General features: G+C 40.3%; 2 protein-coding genes and 1 long non-coding RNA gene across 4 annotated transcripts in view; all 3 read left to right on the top strand.

Moving 5' to 3' along the window:
• LOC117466447 (guanine nucleotide exchange factor DBS-like) overlaps positions 1-4,134 on the top strand; it is an 85,885-nt gene extending 81,751 nt beyond the window's left edge. For both annotated transcript variants that reach the window (XM_034109671.2, XM_034109672.2), the window contains 3 exons: positions 2,800-2,912; positions 3,004-3,107; positions 3,192-4,134. In XM_034109671.2, coding sequence (XP_033965562.1) covers positions 2,800-2,912; positions 3,004-3,107; positions 3,192-3,271 — 297 coding nt within the window. In that variant the 3' untranslated portion in view covers positions 3,272-4,134. The remainder of the gene's footprint in view (positions 1-2,799; positions 2,913-3,003; positions 3,108-3,191) is intronic.
• A 1,963-nt stretch (positions 4,135-6,097) lies between these two features.
• LOC117466379 (uncharacterized) lies at positions 6,098-22,086 on the top strand. The gene is made up of 15 exons (XM_071207022.1): positions 6,098-6,290; positions 7,578-7,682; positions 9,052-9,185; positions 9,304-9,338; positions 9,430-9,515; positions 9,737-9,807; positions 9,922-9,971; positions 10,058-10,137; positions 10,238-10,260; positions 16,877-16,950; positions 17,033-17,112; positions 17,231-17,235; positions 19,814-19,959; positions 20,999-21,138; positions 22,009-22,086. Exons 1-15 carry the CDS (start codon positions 6,180-6,182, stop codon positions 22,084-22,086), a joined length of 1,218 nt encoding a protein of 405 aa, XP_071063123.1. The 5' UTR covers positions 6,098-6,179.
• LOC139435989 (uncharacterized) lies at positions 12,867-14,123 on the top strand. The gene is made up of 3 exons (XR_011645197.1): positions 12,867-13,070; positions 13,329-13,493; positions 13,855-14,123. It is a non-coding gene; the product is annotated as an uncharacterized lncRNA (long non-coding RNA).
• Positions 22,087-24,932: the final 2,846 nt, after the last annotated feature.

Genomic DNA, 24,932 nt, shown 5'->3' with positions numbered 1-24,932 from the left:
ACAACTCCAATTACTCCATTTGAACCATATTATAAATAAGAAAAGAATGGTCATAGTATATAGCAGGGCTATTTAATAGTGCAGTTATAAATCCCAAACTTGCTTTTTAGAGTCACAGTCTTTAAGAAAATACATTTGTTATTAGTAATTGACAATCTACCAGTTGTAAAATGTTATAAAAGTGTATCAAAAAAAGTATCTTGGTAGCAGAAAGAATAATATGTAAGGTTATCAGAAAAAAAACCTACATTGTTTAACTGAACAAGTGTTGAAAAAAAAAAACAGCCATTAAAAGAAACCCAATTCCTTACAAAGTACTTCATATTATACCAGTTGTTAAGTGTTGCATACATCAAAGTGTATCTAAAAGTATTTTAGTAACACAAGAAAAGAGAAAAAAGCATTGATGTTAACACTGGATTGTTCCACTGAAATAGCGTTACAATCAAAGTGCCTTTAAAGAAAATCTTACAAAAAATCTTACAAAGTATTTTATTTTCTAGTTTTTAAGGTTTTGCATACCTCAAAGTGTATCTAAAAGTATCTTGGTGAGAGAAAAAAGCCTAAATCTGCCTAGTGTCAGGAAATAAGTGTTAAAATCACAAACTTGCCTTTTACATTCACAGTCTTTAAGAAAGTAAATGTGATTGACATTCTACCAGTTGTAAAGTTTTACAAACTTTATCTAAAAGTATCTTGGTAGCAGAAAAATCAGTAAAGTAAACGGGATGCGTGTGGCCAGTGGATAGAGCCTTGGTGTTGGGATCAGGGGGTCACAGGTTCAAACCCCACTGCAGTCAGCATGTCGTTGTGTCCCTCGGCAAGACACTTCACCCCAAATTGCTCTAAAAATCACAAACTGCCTTTAAAGAAACCCAATTCCTTACAAAGTACTTCATCTTCTACCAAGAAACCCAATTCCTTACAAAGTACTTCATCTTCTACCAAGAAACCCAATTCCTTACAAAGTACTTCATCTTCTACCAAGAAACCCAATTCCTTACAAAGTACTTCATCTTCTACCAAGAAACCCAATTCCTTACAAAGTACTTCATCTTCTACCAGTTGTAAAGTGTTGCACACTTCAAAGTTTATCTAAAAGTATCTTAGTAACACAATCAAAAGCAAAAAAAGCATTAATGTTAACAAAGCCTCAAATGGCTGACTCCTGAACTCCTTAATGTCCCCCTAACATGACACTTAGACTATGTACATCATCCAAAGAAACACACCAGTGAATACAGCTCTCTTTGTCCGATCTTCAAGCCTCAAAGGGCGGCCTCATGAGCTCCGTAATGTCCCCCTAACATGGCACTCATGCCCCTTTCACACCAACGCGTTTTCAGGGTCGGCTCGGAGCTAGAGCCTGAAAAGTACCGGTTTTTCCTCTTCACACCGCAGCGGCGGCGCCTCTAAGCTCCGGAATCCGGTTCGTTTCCAGCTCCAAAAAATTGTCGGTCTAGCTTTCTAAGAGGCGGCGCCACTTACGTCTCTCTTACGTCGAGGCAGGGGCAGGGGCAGGGGCATGGGCGGGATCAACCTCCTGAAGACCGCAAAGAAGTCTTGAATTTCGCATATGATGTTTGTAAAGTCCCTTGTAAAGTCGTCCCTTGTAAAGTCGTCCCTTGTAAAGTCGTCCCTTGTAAAGTCGTCCCTTGTAAAGTCGTCCCATGCCTTCCATTTCGTTTCGTAAGAGCATAACCAAAGCGAACAGCGCTTCAATACAATCGGCCATTGTTGTTGTTGATGTGAGGGATTTCTGCGCGGTTTGGCTTTTATGAAGCAGGCACGTAAACGGTTACGTCATGACGCAAACGATGAGGCAATGACGCAGCACCGCCCCGGCTCTGTGTGGTGTGAACAAAGCGGGAGCAGAAAAGGGAAACCGGAGCTGAACCAGAAAAGCTCTAGCACGGAGCTAGAATGGGGAAAGGGCTGGTGTGAAAGCCGCATTAGACTATTTCCATCATCCAGAGATCAACACCAGTAAATACACCTCTCTTTGCCCGCTCCAAGAGCCTCAAAGGGCGGACTCCTGAGCTCCGTAATGTCCCCCTAACATGGCACTTAGACTGTTTCCATCATCCAGGGAAACACAACTTCAAAGGGGCTTCCTTATAGTTAATAAAGTAATTAAACAATAAAGTGTCATATAACCTTATATTACTATAAAAGAGGCACTAAGTAATATATTTAAGAACACTATCTTATAGAGGGCCATACAACCACCACAGGTGACCAAAACAAGTCATACTATCTGGTTTTATCATTGACAAATAATGACCTACGAAGACACTCTAACAGGTTTCACATCAAAGGGGTGATAAAGTCTTATCACTCCTCTATTGTGCAATATCCTTATCAGGGGCTATAAACAAACAAGTCGTAAAAGATAAGAGGGTCCGTAGATTTTCGGATTAGGGGGTCACAGGTTCAAACCCCACTGCAGTCAGGATGTCGTTGTGTCCCTGAGACACTTCACCCCAAATTGCTCCTGTGGGGATTGTCCACAGTATTAAGTCGCTTTGGGTAAAAGCGTCTAACAAGTAACATGTCATGTAATGTAATGATCAATGCATCTGTAGCTTAAAAACACCAAAATGCCCCGTAGTGCTGTGGGCATCACAGATGATTTTTCTCTGTGGGTTGATTTTGGACATACACATATTGATTAGTGCAGCTGAAAACATGTTGATTTATTTGTCAAATTGACATGTCGTTTATTATAAAGTTATTCTTAATGAATTTGACTGTGATTTGAATATCTTTTTTCTTTTTCCTTTTCTCCACTGCAAACAGACTGCCGGCAAATATACAGTGACTGCTGACTATGAGCAGGGCGGCGCTGAAGAGCTCTCCTTGAAGAGCGGAGACATGGTGGAGCTGGTCAAGGAGGGGGAAGACGGACAGTGGTGAGAACACAGCCTTACTGCTGCCCATCAGAAACTTTAAAAATATATTTATATCGGAAATGATTATTTTAGTGTTTGTGTGGTCATTCAGGTTGGTGCGTAACCTGAGCAGCTCCACAGAGGGCTGGATCGCTGCTGCTAGTCTCATCACACTCATTGGAAAGTCCAAGTCCTGCCAGTCTCTCACCAGCTCAGGTATTCATACAAACAATCCCAAATAGAGATTAAGGCACATGAACAGATTTTAAGCAACAGTACCTCAATATGTGTTTCTCCCAGAAGGCAGTGGCTCTGGAAACCTCAGCACGTCGTCCAGCTGCAGTGAAACCTACACAAACTTCCCAGACATCAAACCCTGAACTCCTGCACTTCCTCCTCACCAGACTGCCCTCGTGAATGCTTGCATCTGTGCTGTGTTGCCAACATCAGAAGAATTCTTGTAATTTTGTTCCACAGAAAGCTGTATATTTTTTTTAAACAGCATGCACACACCAATTCTTAAGATAATGTTATACATGTGCACATGTTAGGGACGTGAATTGTGTGGTGAAGAAACTGAATATATCAAAACATCACAGACATAGTAATGGCACATTTCCACTGCAGCGGGGTAGCCCCGTTTAAGCATCCCTAAGCGTCCTACGCTATATGGAAAGGCCACCAAAAACTGGCCTGGCCGCTTGAAGACGATTGACCCAGGCAGGAGTTTATAAATAAAACAGGAGAGAGATAAATGCAGCTGGTTTAGCTTGAATGGATGTTTTCTCAGTGTCTACTCACCCTCTCCTCTGCTTTGCCCTTTAATATATGTTTATTTATTTTTACGAAACAACAAAGCCCACTTGTATTTAGTCACTTTATAATTTTCCTGCTTCTCTTACTGTCTTTTTACTCTGTTGTCATTAGAAACCTGTTCTGCCACCAGCTGCCCAGACTTTGTGTTTTTGGGGTCTCTTACGGCCTCATGGTCTAACTCTGTGAGTTTTCATGTACGCTACAGTTTAAAAAAGCTTCTCCATGTGGATAATCAGAGGTCACTGTAAAGCGCTAACTTATTCCCTGTGGAGGGATCACGTTCTGAATGTAGATATTGTTCATTACTTTCCGTCTGTCATGAAATGTTTGTTATTTGAGATGCTATATTGTACATTAAGTATGGTGCGTCACTACTTTGTGACTTGTCCATTTTTTTTTTTACATAAACGACTTATGATGAATCAGTCACTGTCTCTTGGACTTCCTTTCAGTCTTTTATTTTCATACAAAGAGCATGTTGAATGTCACGTTTTCTTATAAATTAAACTACCCAACAGTAGGGTTGGGTATCGTTTGAATTTCCACAATCCTGATTCTACTTTTCGATTCCGGTTCTTTGAGGGGCAGGGTAAAAAAATGATACATGCTTCTTCCACCAAAAAAATTAAATGTATTCGAGAAACTTTTACACAGGTTAGTTTACAGTAATATTCACATTTGTGAAGCTGACAATTGAGCGGCCCGACCAAGGAGGCAGAGGCAGAACGTCCAAAAATACAACCCGGTGTGGGCATTTATTAAAACATGAACACATTACACACACAGCCTCAATAATAATAATAATACTAATCCTAATCCTCCTGCAAAACTGTTCACTAAAGTGCTGAGTTACGAGGCCCGAAGGCGTCAGTTCACACTTCACAGTGACGAAGTTACTTTCGTCACAACATTAATCAGTCTGTTTATATTCACTGCTTTGTAACTGTAACCTGAGAACCACTGAAGCTACAACAGTGCAACAGTCCAACTTTTAAAGAACAGTTCTTGTTGAGAAAAACAAGCATATCTGCCTTCTCAGGCATACCGGGAAGAAATGTTTGAACATTTTAAAGTAAAATGCTTCAATCTGGTGCACTTTAAGCAGAATTACTAGAGACTATATCTAGGGGGTACAACTCTAAACACACATATGAAAAAGATCGGTTTACATTTTAATAATTAAATAAGTATGTGAACATAACCAATAACCTACCATAGCCAATAACAAGTAACATGTTTTATTTTTGTTGTTCATTCATATCTTATTTTACTATTTTATTTATGCATATTTTTTTATCTCTCCAGTTTAAAACGATATGTCTGGTTTGCTGTCCTATAGTATACATTGAAATTATTTCAAACCTGTTTTATCCCAATAATTATAAAGGAGTGCCTTGGCAATATGTTTACATAAATTGTGATCAAAACGTTTGAGACCCACTGAGATAACTTAGACTAAAGTGAACTATCTAAACACAGAGTCCTTTACCTCACTGAGCTGTAGTTATCAGCCTCTCAGTCTGACTGGAGAGGACTCTCCCTCCACATTATTGTAGAAACATCTTCTTCTTCCGTTAGAGCAGCTAGCACCAGATGCTAATAACAACAGCGCGTACCGGTGCACCCTCCCTCTCTCCCTCGCTCGCTCCCACGCTCACTCGCACTTTGGCTGTGAGCTGCGGGTGCCAGATAAACCAACATCCCCATTTTCATCACTTACAGCGCCCATCGTACAGGGCAAATGAAAAGTGTAACCGGGATGAAAAGGGTGTTACATTTACTTAATTATGAATGTTGTTACATCAAGGCGGAACATTAGGATGAGCCCCAACGGTCAAAAAAAATTGTTTTCCTCCCAGAGCTGTCAGCGCAGCGCCTCCACAGATCTGGTGCCCGAGGCGAACATCTATTACGCCAGTGCGACGGGCCGGCCCTGGTCTCAGGTTACGCTGTAGTGTGTGTGTGCATCGAATATTTTTCAAACCCACTGCAGCCTTGCACTTCGCCAGGAGAGGTCGCTGTAACTGAAGCTTCGAGAAATGAACCTATTTCCGACACAATTGTCCAAGTGGTTCGATGCTTCATTCAAAGCTTCATTTTGCCATCACTATCAATCACCACAATGTTGACTTTGATTTTGACTTATTTAGACTTACCATCTCATTGTATAGGCTTACTATTTAGACTTTAATTAGACGTTCTATCTCATTCATTAGACCTACTATCTCGTTATTTCTAACTGACATATAAAGAGATTGAACTTGGGGGCTTTAGGCACATCGTTGAGAGGGATATTTCGAACAATACCTGGCAACCCTCTACTACATTTGATTTGACTGGCGGGCGACGGGCAGAGGAGAAGAAGTAGCTTTGAGCAACGGTTGTGAACTAACGTGTGTTAACACCTGCCTAAACATTAATAAACACTTACTTTAAACAATCAACGAGTTTATTATCAGTGAATCTGGAGACATGCACGAGGATGACAGGCTGCTCTGTGTACTTTGTCAGCGGTCCGAACAGACGAAGTTCACAGGAGCGTTATCCACCAAAGAGGATGTAACGGCCCACCAGAACTGTTTGGTAAATATTCAAAAATATGTATGCTTTAATTGTCTTTTACTACTTCTAAAGAGATTTATGTTAGCTAGAGAGGTAAAAGTGGTAAGCTATGTTATAGGTTTAATATACGGCCATTATGGAGATGCTAAAAGGATAAACAGGCAGGAAGCAGAGGTGGGAAAAGTACTCAGATCTTGTAAAAGTACAAGTACCAGAGTGTAGGAATACTCTGTTACAAGTACAAGTCATGCATTCAAAATGTTACTCAAGTACAAGTACAAAAGTATTAGCATCATAATATACTTTAAGTACCAAAAGTAAAAATACTCATTCTGCAATTTGGTTCATTTCTGAATTAGATATATTATATGTTTTGATTTGAATGATTGATCATTAAAGTGTTAACAAAGCTGGTAAAGGTGCAGCTAGTTTTAATGACTTTGTATACTGCAGGGTAGCTTGTACATTTTGTCCAGGAGTCACTTAAGTCTTATTTAAGTGTTGATTATATTTGTTCAGTTTAATTTTGAAAGTCAAGATTACTCTTCAAAGTCTCATGTTTTTTATTTGCACAATGAATTAGTTGTTTGTTCTCAGACTCCCTGCAACAAAGCTCCTAACAATATGAATAAAAAAACACAAACGTAAACATTTTAATCTACTAATATTACAATTATGGAATTAATTACAAATGTATAAAATGTAATAAATATAGTACAATAAAAAAAAAACAATTGAAGTGATGCACATGATAGTCTCTTGTACAGTATATGTGTTGAACTTTGTCCATCCAGTATTCAGTTTGCATGCATGCTTTAAATGTATAATTCTCCAGTAAGGCCTTTGCGTACAGCTGATGTTTAATTCTGCTCCTCCAGTGAAACCCTTATGTTTCCATGATTTACAGTTTCACTGTATTAAACATGTGTTCTCACTCGTGCTGTTTCTGTTCTTCAGGGTATGGTTTAAACATAATGTTTCACTAAATACTGAAGTTTTTATTAACTATCTAATGACTGAAGCCTTCCTTTAATGTTTAATGTCAACCATTTGTGCAGATAGCATAACAGTTTTACAACAAACTGTGACTTTTTTGACATGGAAATTATTTTTTAAGATTGAGGAACATCATATGTGTAATTCGTGGCACAATTCGAACGGGATCGAAAGATACGTTTTCTCTCTCCATTGACTTCAATACATTATTTTTACGAAATAAGGTCCCATGGACCGGAAGTAGGTGGGCGTGACTTCGCCTCTCTATTAAACATGTGTTCTCACTCGTGCTGTTTCTTTGTTTTTCTCCAGTTGTTTTCCTCTGCACTCTTTTGTCGCAACACTCCGCAGTTCGACGATCTGTTTGGTTTCTCTGTGGATGATGTGTTGAGCGAGGTGAAACGAGGACGACAACTGGTAAAGATTCTTGATTGTTTTCTGTCATGAATTGGCCTAATCCAATGTTTGTGTGTTTAGTTGTTTAAAGGTCCCCTATCATACTGTTTTTCATCAATATATTACACGTCTCAGATATATACAAACATGTCTCTGAAGTGTTTGGCTCCAAACACCAAACAGATCATTACCCATAATCCCCTCTGTTTCAGCCCTGTTTCCAAAGTGCTGATTCTCTGTCTGTTACTTTAGATGAAAATAAGGAGCCCCTCCCCACGCCCCTCTGAGAGAGATTTGGTTAAAAAGAACACAAAGGTGCTCTAGGAGGAGATTCAGGTGATAAGGGGGAAGGGGGGGGGGTTACCTTGGTTGGTGATTGGCTAATGGTCACACAAGACAAAACATCGTTATGACATCATAAAGTGGCCAAAATCTGATCAGCTCATTTTCAGACAGGTTGTTATAGAAATGGATCAGGACAAAAAGAGAGAGAATCTTTTTCCTAAAACTTTCAGAGTCTCTTTACGCAGAGGGGACACATGTTGATGTAGAAGAGAGATGAAGAAGAGGGGACACATGTTGATGTAGAAGAGACATGAAGAAGAGGGGACACATGTTGATGTAGAAGAGACATGAAGAAGAGAGGACACATGTTGATGTAGAAGAGACATGAAGAAGAGAGGACACATGTTGATGTAGAAGAGACATGAAGAAGAGAGGACACATGTTGATGTAGAAGAGACATGAAGAAGAGGGGACACATGTTGATGTAGAAGAAACATGAAGAAGAGGGGACACATGTTGATGTAGAAGAGACATGAAGAAGAGGGGACACATGTTGATGTAGAAGAGAGATGAAGAAGAGGGGACACATGTTGATGTAGAAGAGACATGAAGAAGAGGGGACACATGTTGATGTAGAAGAGACATGAAGAAGAGAGGACACATGTTGATGTAGAAGAGACATGAAGAAGAGAGGACACATGTTGATGTAGAAGAGACATGAAGAAGAGAGGACACATGTTGATGTAGAAGAGACATGAAGAAGAGGGGACACATGTTGATGTAGAAGAAACATGAAGAAGAGGGGACACATGTTGATGTAGAAGAGACATGAAGAAGAGGGGACACATGTTGATGTAGAAGAGACATGAGGAAGAGGGGACACATGTTGATGTAGAAGAGACATGAAGAAGAGAGGACACATGTTGATGTAGAAGAGACATGAAGAAGAGGGGACACATGTTGATGTAGAAGAGACATGAAGAAGAGGGGACACATGTTGATGTAGAAGAGACATGAAGAAGAGGGGACACATGTTGATGTAGAAGAGACATGACAAAGTGGATTTTGCATAATAGGTGACCTTTAACTCATTTGTTTGTGTAAGATCTGTAACAAATGTAAGACGAGGGGAGCCACGGTTGGGTGTGAAGTCGGACGCTGCAAGAAGTCCTACCACTACCCGTGTGCTGTGGAAGAAAGAGCCAAGATCGTTGAGGATGTAACCAAGGAGGAATATGTGTAAGTCCAATATCAACGTTTTCTGTGTGTCTGGGTTATAAATGACCCTGTCCTGCAGTATGAACAAAGTGAAGTGTAAATTGGTTTTGATGTCAAACAACGTTGTGTCCTGCTTCAGGCTGTACTGCTACAAACACTATCCAAAAACACAAGGTAGGTGTGGCTTTTTTTTACCTTCTTCCTGTCAAAACATATTTTCAGTTTATGACATATTATGTGTTAAAAATGTATTTCCCGTTTCCAGAAAAGAACCCCTCCGAAAATGGACGTCTCTCTTCATCCTCAAAGTCCAGAGCTTACAGAAATCCTGAAGAAGCTGGAATATCTAAGGTTTTATTTATGAAACTTTCTTCTACCTAAATGTATAGCAAACCACTTAAAACTGTGCATGTCTTTAATAAATAATTACCTTAAAGAGTTGGGATCTGTAGAATTAAACAAATGCCACTTAAAATAAAATAAACTGATGCAGTTATTTTGTTCAAATGTCTGTATTAATGGCTATAAGTGCAATCATATTTATCGACACACATTTGTTTTTATTTCATGAGGTTTATTGCCTTACCTGTGAGAAGTCAGAAGGGAACATCAGCTTGGAAAGTTTGTCTTATAGCGTTGTTATGTAAGTATGTTCACATTTGGCAAAGCTCTTTCTTTATAAGGCTAAAACTAAACCTTTGTATGCTCTGAACATTGATATCTGATCCCTTTCTAACATCCACTCGTGTGTTTTTAGGTCATATTGTGACAAACATGCTCTTGGTTCACAGGAGAAGAATGCCAGTGGTATGTCGATCACAGCAACTCTGTCTTGTGTTTTAAATCGTTTTTATTCTTAATGTTACAGATAAAGTGATTATTCTTCTCGACAGGTGACTCTCCTGACCAGCGGCCGACTGTGTACAGCAGTGACTCAAACTCATCCAGCAGTAGGAAGCCTTCATATATCAAGGTACACATACTGTTCATGATCACATACATACAGCTTTTTAATACTTTAATCCCACCATGTTATGGTGATTTTAATCATTCTGATTTTGCTTTTGAAACAGAGACAGTTGAGTTTCAGAGACAAGTAAGTGTGTGATTATTTTTCATGCTTTGCTGTTTTTCCTTAAAAGTCTTGAAAAAATCTTGTAAAGTTGGTTGCATATCAACACTTAAGATTTGTATTTTAAAATGTATTATATAGCTCCTTCCGGTCACAATTACGAAACACTTCTTGCAAAATAAAGCTTTATGAGAGATGTGTAGGATCAAAAACTCGATCCTGCCCACTCGTCCTCACTGTGGGTTCAAATACTTTTATCAGGCAAAGTAAATATATATATAACCATGACCATGCGTATAGCGACAGCAGGAAGAACAAAGTTGCTGAGAGGCTGAGGCCGGGCCAGTTTGCTATTGTATGACACACTATCAAAAAAGTACTTGCTGCGAACAAGATTGAAGTGAATGTAGTTTAATTAAAAATGAGATGATCAACTTATTTTACATAGACTTAGACATTGTAATAATGATCAAAGCAATCCTAAAGCTTGCGACCAACAAAAAATACAACGACCCTGTGTCACCCTCTCTTCCACACACACCACACACACACACACACACACACACACACACACACACACACCCCTCACGCAGTTGAACAGGATTATAATTCCCATGAGTGCCGCCCATATCCATGTGACCCAAACCAACCAACCCAGTACAAAACTAATTTGTATTCAAACAAAAGGCATTACTTTATTCGTGTCATGGCTCCTACAATGCGTATAAAGGCTAACAGACTTCCCAGGGGCATGACAGTAACATGCATTACATTTAACAGAGATGCAAACTTGTCACCTTTCGGCGAAATTCGCTGTTTTGAATCCAAAATAGGTCGTGTGTGTGTGATTCATGTAGATCTGCAATACAAATATTTTTTGGGGGGGGTGGTCTGGGACCCGGAGTAATCTGCGGCCGCGATGATGGTCTAGCTTCAGCAGCTACATTAGCTACGGGTGCGTTCATTAATATTAACTGTGTGGTCCGGAGTCACTGTGGCACAGACTGGACCGCTGGTGAACAGCTGTTAGAACGGGGTGTTCAGAGCAGAGCTCCCTGTCGGAGCGGCAGAGCGTGATGTGCACTGAAAAGTGTTTCTGTCGCAATATTATCGTTGAGCTGGCTAGCTAGCAAACTAGCATCACTATCTGCTAACATTAGCTTTAGCCTTCGTTTTCTAATAGTTTTTTTCATAGGCGATAAACAGAGGTGGTATAAGTATAGATCTTGTGCTTGAGTAAAAGTAGAAGTACTCAGATCTTGTACTTGATTACAAGTAGAAGTACTCAGACATTGTACTAGAGTAAAAGTAGAAGTACTCAGATCTTGTACTTTAGTAAAAGTAGAAGCACTCAGATCTTGTACTAGAGTAAAAGTAGAAGTACTCAGATCTTGTACTTGATTAAAAGTAGAAGTACTCAGACATTGTACTAGAGTAAAAGTAGAAGTACTCAGATCTTGTACTTGAGTACAAGTAGAAGTACTCAGATCTTGTTCTTGAGTAAAAGTAGAAGTACTCAGATCTTGTACTTTAGTAAAAGTATAAATACTCAAATCTTGTACTTGAGTAAAAGTAGAAGTACTCAGGTTTGAGTCAAAGTAGAAGTACCAGAGTGTAGGAACAATCCTGCAATCAAAATGTTCCTCAAATAAAAGTACAAAAGTATTATCATCAAAATATAGTTAAAGTAGCGACAGTAAAAGTAGAAGTACTCAGATCTTGTACTTGAGTAAAAGTAGAAGTACCAGAGTGTAGGAATACTCTGTTACTGTAAAAGTCCTGCATTCAAAATGTTCCTCAAGTAAAAGTATAAAAGTATTATCATCAAAATATAGTGAAAGTAGCGACAGTAAAAGTAGTCGTTGTGCAGATTGGTCCAATTCAGAATAATATATATGATATGTTTTATAATGATTGATCATGAAAGTGTTCTCAAAGCTGGTGAAGGTGCAGCTAGTTTGAATGACTTTGTATACTGCAGGGTAGCTTGTGGATTTACTCCAGGTGGAACTAAAGTCTGATTTAACACTTGATTATATTTCACATCATTCATCCACATCTGTAAAGTAACTAAAGGTATTAAATACATGTAGTGGCATAAAAGTACACCATTTACCCCTGAACTGTAGAGGAGTAGAAGAACAAAGTATCAAAACATTGAAATACTTAAATAAAGTACAAGTATTTCAAAATTGTACCCACGTATAGTACTTGTTGAGTTTATGAACTTAGTTACTTAACCCCACTGGCTATACAGATAGAAAGACTAATGGCACATTTCCACTGCAGCGGGGTAGCCCCGTTTAAGCGTCCCTGGCGCATTTCCACTGCAGCGGGTAGCCCCGTTTAAGCGTCCTGAACCGTCCTCAAGCGGCCAGGCTAGTTTTTGGTGGCATTTCCATATAGCCTAGTACCGGCTAGCGGGTACTTTTTCCCTCTTTTTCCGGCCCCATAAAATCGTGGTTCTATCAGACCAGGCCAGGGCTGTGACGTCAACACTCGACTGCTGATTGGTCAGAGAGAATCGTCACAAGATCGCGCGCGAGATCATCCCTCGCGTCACATATATATCAAGAAGCAAGCTTGCAGCATTTTGTAAACGGAGGAGCTACAAAAATGGCAATGTCGAAGAAAAGCACACCGTGGTCGACCGAGGAGGTGACGACGTTCCTACATCTCATTGGGGATGATAAAATCCAGCGGGAGCTCGACGGAACAACGCGAAATGTGAAAGTGTTCCAGGATGTCTCTGCACAGATGTCCGAACGCGGATTATCGAGGACTTTCCTGCGATGTAGGGAAAACGGCAACGGCTTTACTGGAGTCCCTGCAAGGTACGCTCACTTCTAACAAAGAAGTCTATTTTATTCTTACATTAATGTTCGACAACCCCATGCTTTTATGGAGCCCCGAAGAGCTACATAGCTAGCTAAGGCAGATCGCCTAGGCAGATAGCCTTAGCTAGAGCTATTGTTTGCTAACACCATATGTGCCATTGTTTACGTTCAGTTTTTCTTTACTATAGTTGTTGTTGCTATTTAGTATTGTGCTGCAGTAGTTTGTGGAATTAACAAGTCATGTTGCTGTTCTAGATGATTACATTGGGACTCGTGAGGAGGAACATTCCCGAACAACGGTTGATGGCAGTGTTCCGTCCACATCGTCATTGAATCCAGAACGGACCCCAGCCGAAGACCCTAACCCGACTCAACCACCAACACCGAGTGCCATCACGACACCGCAGCGTGTGGTTCTAGGTAAGAAATAGAAATGGCAAAACGACTGGAATTGTGTTTTGTTTTTTTAAACCTTGGATCATCCATCGTCAGTAATTAAAATAAGCTATACCACTGTATGGAAATGCTCTGTTACAAGTAAAGTCTTAGCTAGTACAGTTGTGTGTGACATCCTATCATATACATATATTTATATTCATTATCAACAGGCTGGACATAATGTAATGCACTTTCACAATCATTGTAAACATCTAGGGCCAGAACTTTCTTTAGTTCACCTTACTGTTGTTCTGTTTATACATGTTATTCTTATATCCTTGTGTGACCTGTACCTGTCCTGTGTTTTTTCCTTATTGCTAATTATTATCTTATTGTCACCCAGGCAAGAGGAAACGAGGAGGAGAGGATCGGGCCCAGCAGGAACGGCACCATGACTGGGCAGCCGACTGGCCCGTCTCCTCCCTGATACTTCAAAAAACCTTAATAGTTATTGTACATATTATATATTTTTTATCTAGTTAATTTTTAAATGCAACATTTATACTTCCTTGTTTATTTATTTTCTTTAAAATGTTCATTTTATATTTACAATGCCATGTATATTTATGCTGGCTGCAATACAGTTTTACATTTTTTATTTGTATTGTTTAATGGCATGCCTTTTTGATACAACATTTGTATTTTTATACTGCCATCAATAAAGTACTTCTTTGACTTATCTTATCTCTTGTTGATAATCAATGGCACCCAACATAAAAAAATCATAAACATACATGAATTTATAAAGCAATAACAAACACCAACAGTTAGGAAAAAGCCCCTTACTTTTAAGAGATTTAAAGCAAGAAATTGAGTTTGCTAGCTTGAGGTCCTCCTCTAAAACATTATTACATGTTTATTTTGTAATGGTATTAAGAATACATGATAAATACATAATACATGTAGAAATTGCTCAATTGTAATACCCTCGTTCTACTAGACTCAAACAACACATTCCTTATATATTTCAAAGACGAGAGAACAAAATAAACCTATAACCCATTCAAGCAAGCTTTTAACATGTCTAGAAGAAAGATTGAGGTTATATTTAATATATTATTTTATGTTGTGGATACTTTAGTCTCCATCCATGTTTACAATTGTCCACACTATTTTACACTTGCATTTATGAATATAGTTTTGCTGTGTTTTACACTTTAGTATTTATGTTTATAGTTAGCTTTGATATTCGCTTAATTTATTAGAAAGATTTTCTTTTCATGATCTGATATTTCCTCAAATGTTCTTATTATGGGGCAGTACTTACTGGTGCTTGAAATTCAAATATTTACTAAATATTCAATTCAGATAACATTTGTTTAAAAAATTTGACAAACACATGTATATGAAAAAAAAAGGATTTATTTATGTTCAATACAATGAATGCAATACAATGCATATGTAGGTATTCAGGTAGCGCATCAAACCCTCTCTGATGTCAGTGCCCTCCTCCTCTGCACCTTGAGCCACTGCCACCCCAGGCTCTGCTGCTGGTGCATTCCACCCATCATCATAGTCCTCTCATGACTCTCGCAGACGTTATGCAGAGCACAGCATGTCAGCACCATGGATTTCACAATAAACAAGAAAACGATCGCTTCCACATCCTCCATTGTTGTGTGTGTTTTGTGAGTTGTGTCGCATTGAAAATGACGCCACTGCAGTTTTACCCAGCGTCGCTCCGCCCAAAAAGCCGATCGTCCCGCCTACACTGCGTTGCTACCCCCAGGTCCTAAACTGTAATGGAAATGCGCCACGGCCTCGGCCGGCCAGCGAGGCAGCCCGAGGCCTGAGCGAGGCAGCCCGAGGCCTGAGCGAGGACACTTAGGGGCGCTTAAACAGGGCTACCCCGCTGCAGTGGAAATGCACCATAAGCGTCCTCGCTCAGGCCTCGGGCTGCCTCGCTGGCCGTCCGGGGCCGTGGCGCATTTCCATTACAGTTTAGGACCTGGGGTAGCAACGCAGTGTAGGCAGGGCATCTGTGCAGAGACATCCTGGAACGCTTTCACATTTCGAGTTGTTCCGTCAAGCTCCCGCTGGATTTGATCATCCCCAATGAGAACGTCAAAAAATGCTGTGTATAAAAATGCTGCAAGCTTGCTTCTAGATATATATGAGACGCTAGGGATGATCTCGCGCGTGATCTTGTGACGATTCTCTCTGACCAATCAGCAGTCGAGAGTGTTGACGTCACTAGTTCAGCCCTGGCCCTGGCCTGATAGAACCACAATTTTATGGGGCCGGAAAAAGTACCCGCTAGCCGGTGCTACGCTATATTTAAAGGCCACCAAAAACTGGCCTGGCCGCTTGAGGACGATTAAGGACGCTTAAACGGGGCTACCCGCTGCAGTGGAAATGCGCCATAAGCCTTGCACAGAGGCATGAAAATACATTTTCAAAATGCTCAACAGTGCTGCCAAAATTATAAACTGACTGCTACACAATTAAAATAAATGCTTTTATATATTTCTATTAGATGTGACTCTTTAGCGTTTCTGTTATTATTGACACTGCTGCTTTAGTTGTTCTGACTGCTAAAATCCTCTGTTATTCCTCATTTTAAAGCCGATATTCCGTGGGGTTGGGGGCTCGGATCCTTGTCACCTTTTTCATACCTGATGAGTTTGAATCCCTGATTTAAGGTTTAACATTAAGGAAGAACTTATTTATGTTACAAACAGCATCATATTTGACAAAATATAGAAACATCCACTAACGGTTATATAAAATCAAACAGGTCTAATAATCACAATAAACCAAATTAATGAAATACTGTATATGCGGTGTTAAAGGGGACCTGTGGGAAATTCAAGACTCAAATCCCGTTCCTGTCTACATGAAGGCTCATAGCTGACAATGATATCAGTGCAAAAAGCATACTTTGAATGCACTTTATATAAAAAAAGGAAAAAGATCACCTTTAATGCACCGAGCCATCAACACCAAGACTAACATCAGCGACTTGTTCTGTATCTATTGTGTATTTATGAAGCTTAAGTTGATATGAGATGTGAACTTACTTAAGACCAGAATACTGGGGTGTTTAGGTTTCAGGTTTTTGTCGATTACTGATTGAGGGTGGACAAAATCACCGTGCTACCAAACAAACATAAACTACCAAACTTAATATCAGATGTTCACTAGTTAATTCTGCTCTATTCTCTAAGTACTTTAAACTGCAAAAAAAATGTATAGACTCAATTTACCTATAATATGTATTACTCTGTGAAAAAAAAACTAATTCAACTCTTTTAAAATAAAGAAAAATGATCTTCAAAATAATATTAGACAACATGGGGTTTTGTCTACCTTTTCCTGATGAAGGTATGAGGGACACAGTGTGAAATATGACTCTCTCCTCGCAGACAGAACGGGACCCCTTCTAAACGTAGATCCAAAGTCTCATGGGCTTCACTGAAGGATGATTCTTCAAATTCAGGTTAACACACTTACAACGCATGAGAGAAAATAACCTCTTGAACACTGAACAAAGGTTTAATGTGTTTCCCCTTCTCTTTCAGGCGATAATGAACCGGATTCAATAACGGCCCCTTTAGATACTGATATAGATGATAGTGAACACCTGGTTCGTGAGCCTCTCGTAAGTCTCTTATTTGATTCAGTAACAGAAACATCATCAATAGTGGTTGAAGAAGATTAATAATCTCATATTTATGTTCCTTCTCTTTCATTTATTCACCCTGTTGGCTGTTCGTCAGACGAGGTAGGCTCAAGTCTCTGTGATTCACTGAAAATAACTTTATTTCATTTTATGATATTTACAATGTGAAATGTACAACCATTTTTGCATCGTGCTGTGCATTGTGGGAACTTGTTGAAGCTACTGTTTTATTTGTATTATTAGGGAGACTCATATCTGTCTGGAGGAAGAGAGCAGAGCTCCAGATGAAGATGAAACGGTGGGTTACGTATTGTAACCCTAGGACTCTACTGGACTCTATGGGTACTACCTCTCAACCATACTATGCGAGCATTCATCAACTGAAATATCTATAACCGTAGCCGCCCCCCTGGGGCGGGCCTACCTGAATGCGCGAGCAAGCCCACCGTATATAAGGCGGCCTCGCCTCCTGGCTGTCATCCTACACTTCTCTTCAGCGAGCAGCATAGTACAGACAGGGCCCCGAGTAGAGGGCTCCGCCTGTGCTCATATTACTAGGGTTACAATACGTAACCACGTTATATCTCACACAGGCTCCACGTACACGATGGGGGCTCTAGACTCCCCTCTTCACACCATCGCTGGAATGCCAACCACTTTGGCCTGTAACAGGCTGTGGTGGATTCTGCTCTCGCTGCCTGGATAGTCTGAATAACCTTGTCAGACAGTCCCCCCTGTCTCAGCCTGTCCCTCTCAGGAGCCAAGCCTGGAGAGGTTGGCCCAGAGTGGGTAACGCCCCTATTGCACCTGCTTCCTGAGAGATCGCCCCCCAGAACTGAGGAATCGCCCAGGGCTGACCCACCATCATCTGTGTCACCTCTGCGAACCACGGCGCCAAGCGGCGATCTGGGGCCACTAGGATGACTGACAGATGCTCTCGTCTCACCCTCTCCAGGAGGGGGAGAATGAGAATGAAGCAAGGATGCCTGTCTGCTCTCTGACAGGGTGGCACGTAGTCTGCCTGCATCGAGCAACATCCCATGATACTGCACCTGCTGGTGAGGTATGGGGGAGCTCTTCTTCCAATTGAACGCAAAACCCAACTTGGTTAGGTGTAGGATCAATTGGGCTGTGTGAAACATTCCCCATTCAACTGGGACCTGGCCATGACTATGAGGTCGTCTAGATAAAAGAACACCCTCATGCCACGGTCGCGCAGCGGCTGAAGCGCTGTGGCCACACATTTGCTGAACGTACGTGGGGATAGGGAGTAGCCGAACGGTAGTCTGTGGTACTCGTAGGCTACACCCTGGAAGGCAAAACGCAAATACTCTCTGTGCTTTGGAGCAATTTTGACATGAAAGTAAGTGTCCTTCAGGTCGATGGTTGTCAACCTATCGCCTGGCTGCACCAGTCCCAACAACTGTTTTACAGTTAACATATGGAATTGTATGCGTACAATGTGGAGGATAACAGGTAAGCCCGTCCCAGGGGGGCAGCTACGGTTATAGATATTTCAGTTGATGAATGCTCGCATTGTATGGTTGAGAGGTAGTACCCATAGAGTTCAGTAGAGGGCGGAGCCTGTGTGAGATATAACAATCGATTCAGTGAGTCATTACATATTAGATCAAAGTCTAAGCTACATTTCTCCTTTTAGCAACATTTCATAAACTCTATTTATATGTTCTCAATCTCATTCAGTCCTGTAGTAGAATTGGTGATGTTAACTTTTCTTAAAGGTCCCCTATTATACTGTTTTTCCCATCAATATATTATAGATACAAAACATGTCTCTGAAGTGCTCCAAACACCAAACAGATCATTGCAGCATTACCCATAATCCCCTCTGTTTCAGCCCTGTTCAAAAGTGCTGATTCTGTGTCTGTTACTTTAGATCAGTGTTTCTCAAACTTTTTCATACCAAGGACCACTTAACCAATAAAAAAACACTCGCGGACCACCTAACTCCACAAATATCCAAAAACACAATCGTTTTCTACAAATCGCCTGAAAATGGTACAAACAAGTGGCAACATGTGTGATGAAGGTGTTTATCTGGGCTATATCATGCAATCGAAAGTGAAACTTAAGCTCGCTCCATTGCGGAGATATTCCGCGAGTGTGGAAAACTTTTTTTTTTTTAAATTCAAATGTGAAATGTTTACCAATATACTCACCGACCACTAGGGGGCAATCACGGACCACCAGTGGTTCCACACTTTGAGAAGCACTGCTTTAGATGAAAATAAGGAGCCCCTCCCCATGCCCCTCTGAGAGATATTTGGTTAAAAAGAACACATGGTGCTCTAGGAGGAGATTCAGGTGATAGGTGTGGGGGGGGGGGGGGGGGGTTACCTTGGTTGCTGATTGGCTAATGGTCACACAAGCCAAAAATCGTTATGACATCACAAAGTGGCCAAAAATCTGATCAGCTTTTATAGAAATGGATCAGGACAAAAGTGAGAGCATTTTTGTTCCTGAATCTTTCAGAGTCCTCTTTCCACGAGGAGACACATGTTGATGTAGAAGACATGAACAAGTGGATTTTGCATAATAGGTGACCTTTAAAGAGAATCTGATATTTAATCCAGAAACCTATATCCTTTTTAAATATTGGATCCATAAATGGTATATTGAGGGTTCTTCATCTGACATGATTTGGGTTTGATCCTGTCAGGAGGCTGAGTCAGAGGTCGGGCTGCCTCCTATCGCTCAGCCACTTCCTGCCTCTCAGGCTGACTTCTCCACTCAGACGCCTCCGGTGTTCCCTCCCCAGTGAAGTTCGGTGTAAGACGGAGACACAGAAAACAGCAGACGATGGAGGTACATTTTCACACCATGATGAGATGAACTTAGTGTTAGGTAATTTTACCTTGAAAATACAGTCAAATTCCCCATATTAACATAATACCAGAATAAAGTCTTAACATTCATTGAGTTTATAAAGTGAGCAAGTAATGGGGCGAAGTTTTTTTTAAATATTGTTCACATCCCTACAAGATTAAAAACACTAGCCAGGGGCCGCCATATAGATCAGTGGTTAGTGCTGGTGCCCGTTATGCGTAAACTGCTGCCTAGTAAGGCCGGCCTAACATGTCCTCCCCTCCATCTCCCCCTTTCAACTCTATAGAATCTCTAATAGAGCCCTCTATGGCCCCAAAAAAAACCTTTTAAAAAAACACTAACCAGTCAGTTAATGAGCAAAAGAACTCATCGTGAACCAAGTGGTGCATTGTCCATTTAGACCTTTTTCCACTTACAAATGAAATGCATATTTGCAGCAAAAATCTTTAATATTAGAATATTGTGTATAATTACTTGCATAAAATATTTGCAAAGAAAGTTGGCCAGAATGGCATCCCAGAATATGGCAGTTCACACTTTTGTTAACACTTGCATTGAATGTCGAATTATTATTATTATTTCTTGTGTGATATAATACATGCTTGATAAGCTTTCAACTTTACAAAGCAGACATCCAAATGAATGAGATTAACCTCTCGCACTAGATTTAGTTTGTTAATGTCAAAGTGCAGAAAGAGTCAATGAGACTTTTTTTTTGGTTAATGCTATGTGTAAAACAGTATAGGACATGTCTAGTGACCGGAGGAAGGTGATGTTTTCGCAGGAAGCCTGCACATGAATAAGGAACTGGAGCTGTGTTGCTGTGTAATGTGTGCTGTCAGTCCTGAGGGAATCCTGTCGACAGTCCATCTGATCCCACACACCGCTGGACCCCTCTCCCTCTGCTCTCACTGATGCTGGCAGCTCAGCCTGTGTGACCCTCCCCCACTTCCTGTTCCCCTCCTGTGGCCCCTCCCCCTCTGGATGCCCCTCACCCCTCACGTGGCCCCACCCCCAGAACGCTCCCCCAGCGCGGCCTCCAGTCGGTTCTGGAGGAGCTGTAACGCTGCCGGCTGCACGCAGAACATCTTCAGAGGTTTCTATAAGGAGATGAGCGCGTCTCCGACCAGGATTCAGGCAGAGCAGGCCAGCAGGAGGGTGAGAGACACGGGACACTCTGCAGGTGTTGTTATCTCAAACACTTTTATTAAGATCTCTCTCTTCTTCCTACAGATTATGATCTGGCGTTAACAGTGATGAGGGCTTCTGGGAAACTGTTAGAGCTTGTGGTCAATCAGCAGGAAGGTGAAGTACTAACCTTACTTGAAAATACTATTCCAGAACTTTTATGTGTATTTTTTTAACATTCTATACTTTTCTTCCGGTATTTTAGACATACACATATTACTTTTTAGACAAACTTTATTTATGCTACGTGTTTTCATACATTTTTAACATGCTATACTATGACATTCTTTTAAATACTACACTATAACTTTTTTTTCTACATACTTTACTTTGGCGTTTTTTTTCATACTATGACATTTTTTGGAAATAGTGTACTATGACTTTTTGTGCCTTTTTTCCTGATATTTCCCACATAGTATATTATAACATTTCCTTCAACATACCATACTATAACAATTTTTTTTATATATATAATTATAATAATTATATTTTCGTCATACCATGCTATGATTTCTTTTGACATTATACTACACTGGGCTTTTTTCCAACATACTGACCTCTAATTTCTTGTAGACCGGTGTGTGGGAGGAAATGAAGAGAGAATAAACGCACACTGCTTATTTAGAAATAACTTAATTGAAAATATACTGTTTAGACCCTTAGGACATCCCGTAAAGCAGAGGGACAATAATCACAGTTATACCTCACCATGAGACGGACCATGAGCTGTCTGTCAGTCATTCAGTCTGTAAGAAGGCACTTCCCAAGGACTTTCTGATGGCGTAGATCACCTTTTTCTGTGGCATAATATGAAAAGATTACATTTTTACATTTTTCCAGAGTTACAAGGGAAGCAAAGGGAGCTTCAGAGGCAGCGGCAGCGATGGAGGAAGCCGTCTCAGCGCTGAGGAGAGATGAGGAGGCAGCTGTCGTAGTCACACACACATCACAGTTAAAACCGTAGACAATGGTAAGGGCTGGATGTGGAACTACAAAACTGCATCAATATAAGCATCGATAAATTCACAAAATAGTAACAAATTCGACCCAAATACATTTTTATTGAACCAAATAATGGGTTTCATTTTAAAACCTTTTATTAAAATGGAAAGAAAAATTATCTTGAAGTTCCACATCCAACACGAGCAACTGACCCAAGTTTGCAAGAGTTTTGAAATTGTAAAAATAACTATTTTGCAAAGAAATGTGCATTTAAGTTTCATCCTTTTTATGACGTGAAGCCGACATATATTAGACATACGATATTATACACATGTGTCCAATGTTTAAAATGTATATTATACCTTATGTGAATGTCCGAGGTTGTTGAATGTTAATAAGAAGTTGCTTCTCAAAAGGTACAAGAAGAAGAGAAGTAGTCCAAAGATGTTTTTTATATAACTCTATGTGTAAGTTTTGGAGTTTTTACCTCTAATAATGTCATTGCTGTGAAAAGGATGGATGCATTTATTTTAGATTAGATATTGTTCAAACTGGTACTCAAACACAGAAGAGCTGAAATAGTTCTACAGTTAGAGGTTGAGTACTTGTGGAGTCAGACATGTTTACATTATTGATGTTTCAATCCAGTCGTCTTGTTCAGGGTTACATTCATCAACTGTTTTGCAGAGTAAAGCTGATCGTCTTCATGACACGTGTTGAGTATTTCTTTTTTATAAACCCTTTTGAGAAAGTTTGCTCAAGTCAACATTATAGTTAAATAACTCATGACCCGAGTAGAGACGTTTCTTTCTGCTATTAATCGACATACTACACCAAGACTTTTTCTGATCATATCATTCAACATACTAACACTATCATGTTTAAGAAAAATATATTTTTGACGTATTTTCTACATACTATACTATGAATTTCTTTTGACATCCTATATTATGAGCTTTTATACTACCTATGACTGAAAGTGATGGCAGTAAATGAGGGCTTCTGGGAAACTTGAGGCCGGGCAGCAGGATGTAAACTCTTGTGTGGCTCAGGGAGGGAAGTGATGGTTGCTACCTTGAGTGCACATATATATATATATATATATATATATATATATATATATACACACACAGGCTATGGTGCACACTTAATTACATGTAAAACAAATACAACATATTGATAACTTTTCAACATGTTTTTATGATATTTTCAACATTAAGTAAATTGTTCCATTGTTAACTTTTCTTACAGTTATTGATTAAATATGGCCCTTTAGTTTAAAACAAAAAACTCACTGTACTGGATCTTTCTGTGAAGATAGTTGCATCTCTGGTTTGTCAATAATATAATAATAATAGATTTATTTTGTAAGCGCTTTTACAGGTGCTCAAAGCTAAGAAATTAGACCGTTTTTTTTTGTCATACATCATCCTCGAAATCGAGCAATAACGTTAGCAATGTTGACATGCAGCGGCAGCCAGAGGCTAACGATAGCTCACCTGCCTCACCACCATCATTGCCATCTAGCTCCACAAGTGAAGCTGTATCCGTGGCCGTGCAACCTTCTTCTCCAGCCAGCCAGGAGGAGAGGCTGCATTTGGCTGTGCCCAGCGGTGGTCCAACAGTTCCCCCAAGGGCCCCAACCGATAGGGGACTCTATGGCGCTATTGAGACCCCCGACGCCAAGATCAAAAGCTATATTATAGCAACCGGTCCATGTAGGCCGGCCCATTCCCCAGAGACAAACATCAAGGAAACAGGTGTAATCGCTTCTGGGTGGTTGTGTATATCCGTGCGTGTGTGAGCGCATCAGTGTGCGCTTATTTTTGGGGCGATGGGTTGGGGGGGGTGTGCCCAAAACAATATTTGCACCGGGGCCAATCATAACCTTGTTACGGCACTGGATGCTATATTGTACATTAAGTATCACAAAGGCCATTTCCCCCATTGATTACTTTTAAAACGTTAAGCATATTTTCCTGATTATACTTAGAACCTAAATGCAGGACTTTCACTTCTATCTTCATCTGGTAGCACTTACTTTTACTGAAATGGGAGGAGAAAATCTAAATTCCACCACCATGTCTCATTATTGCTCCTCATAGCAGAACAGTTATCCTGTTCTCTGGCTCAAGTTAATTATGACTCACAAAGGAAGGATGTCTTTAGGACCAGAAATGAAACTGAAACTGTTCAACAGGGTTGCCAAGTTTGATCGTTTTACTTGTTTGTAACCTGAGTATTAAAGCTGTAATCTGTGGTTCCATGTAATGAAATACCCTACATTAATAAAATGTAGTATTTTTGTCAGGATTCTCCTGTTTGTCACGTTTGTAGTTTTGTATGTCTGGTTATGGGTATTTCCTGTGTTTTCCCCCTGTCGTTAGTTTCCCTGGTGTGTCTGATTGTGTTCACCTGTCACCCATGTGTGTCTCCTCCCCTGGCCGGCTGTTTCTCGTCTTGTAATTACCCCTCCCTGTATTTAGTCTTGTCTCGTCCTGTGTTCAGTGTTGGTTCGTCTTTTGTTTGTGAATGAGTTCACCGGTGAGAGTTCTGTTTTTTCCAAGTTATTTTTATTTATCCTTGATATAAAGGCATTTTTCAGCGTTATCTGCATTTGGGTCCTGCTTGCTTCACTCACCGTAACAGTACGAACCAACCAAGGATGGGCCCAGCAGATTCATTTGAGCAGGAATGATTGGATGTTTCCCTTTGTCTGGCTTACTGCTCTGATCGATGGAGGGGAGCGTCCGGTGATGGCGAGATGAAGCCTTATGAAGCTTTCCAGCCAATTTGTTCGCAAAAGGGTTCATCTCATGAGG

This window comes from Pseudochaenichthys georgianus, chromosome 21 (assembly GCF_902827115.2).
Source record: "Pseudochaenichthys georgianus chromosome 21, fPseGeo1.2, whole genome shotgun sequence".
In the NCBI taxonomy this organism is placed as follows: domain Eukaryota; kingdom Metazoa; phylum Chordata; class Actinopteri; order Perciformes; family Channichthyidae; genus Pseudochaenichthys; species Pseudochaenichthys georgianus.
Note: the sequence above shows the minus strand (reverse complement) of the source record. Positions and strands in the feature narration are given on the sequence as shown.

Excerpts from the sequence above, each read along its gene's own strand:
- LOC117466379 (XM_071207022.1), top strand. The coding sequence starts at position 6,180 with ATGCACGAGGATGACAGGCTGCTCTGTGTACTTTGTCAGCGGTCCGAA. Across the intron at positions 10,138-10,237 it reads GGAAGCCTTCATATATCAAG|AGACAGTTGAGTTTCAGAGA; the intron begins GTACACATACTG and ends CTTTTGAAACAG. Across the intron at positions 19,960-20,998 it reads GAAAACAGCAGACGATGGAG|AACGCTCCCCCAGCGCGGCC; the intron begins GTACATTTTCAC and ends CCCCACCCCCAG.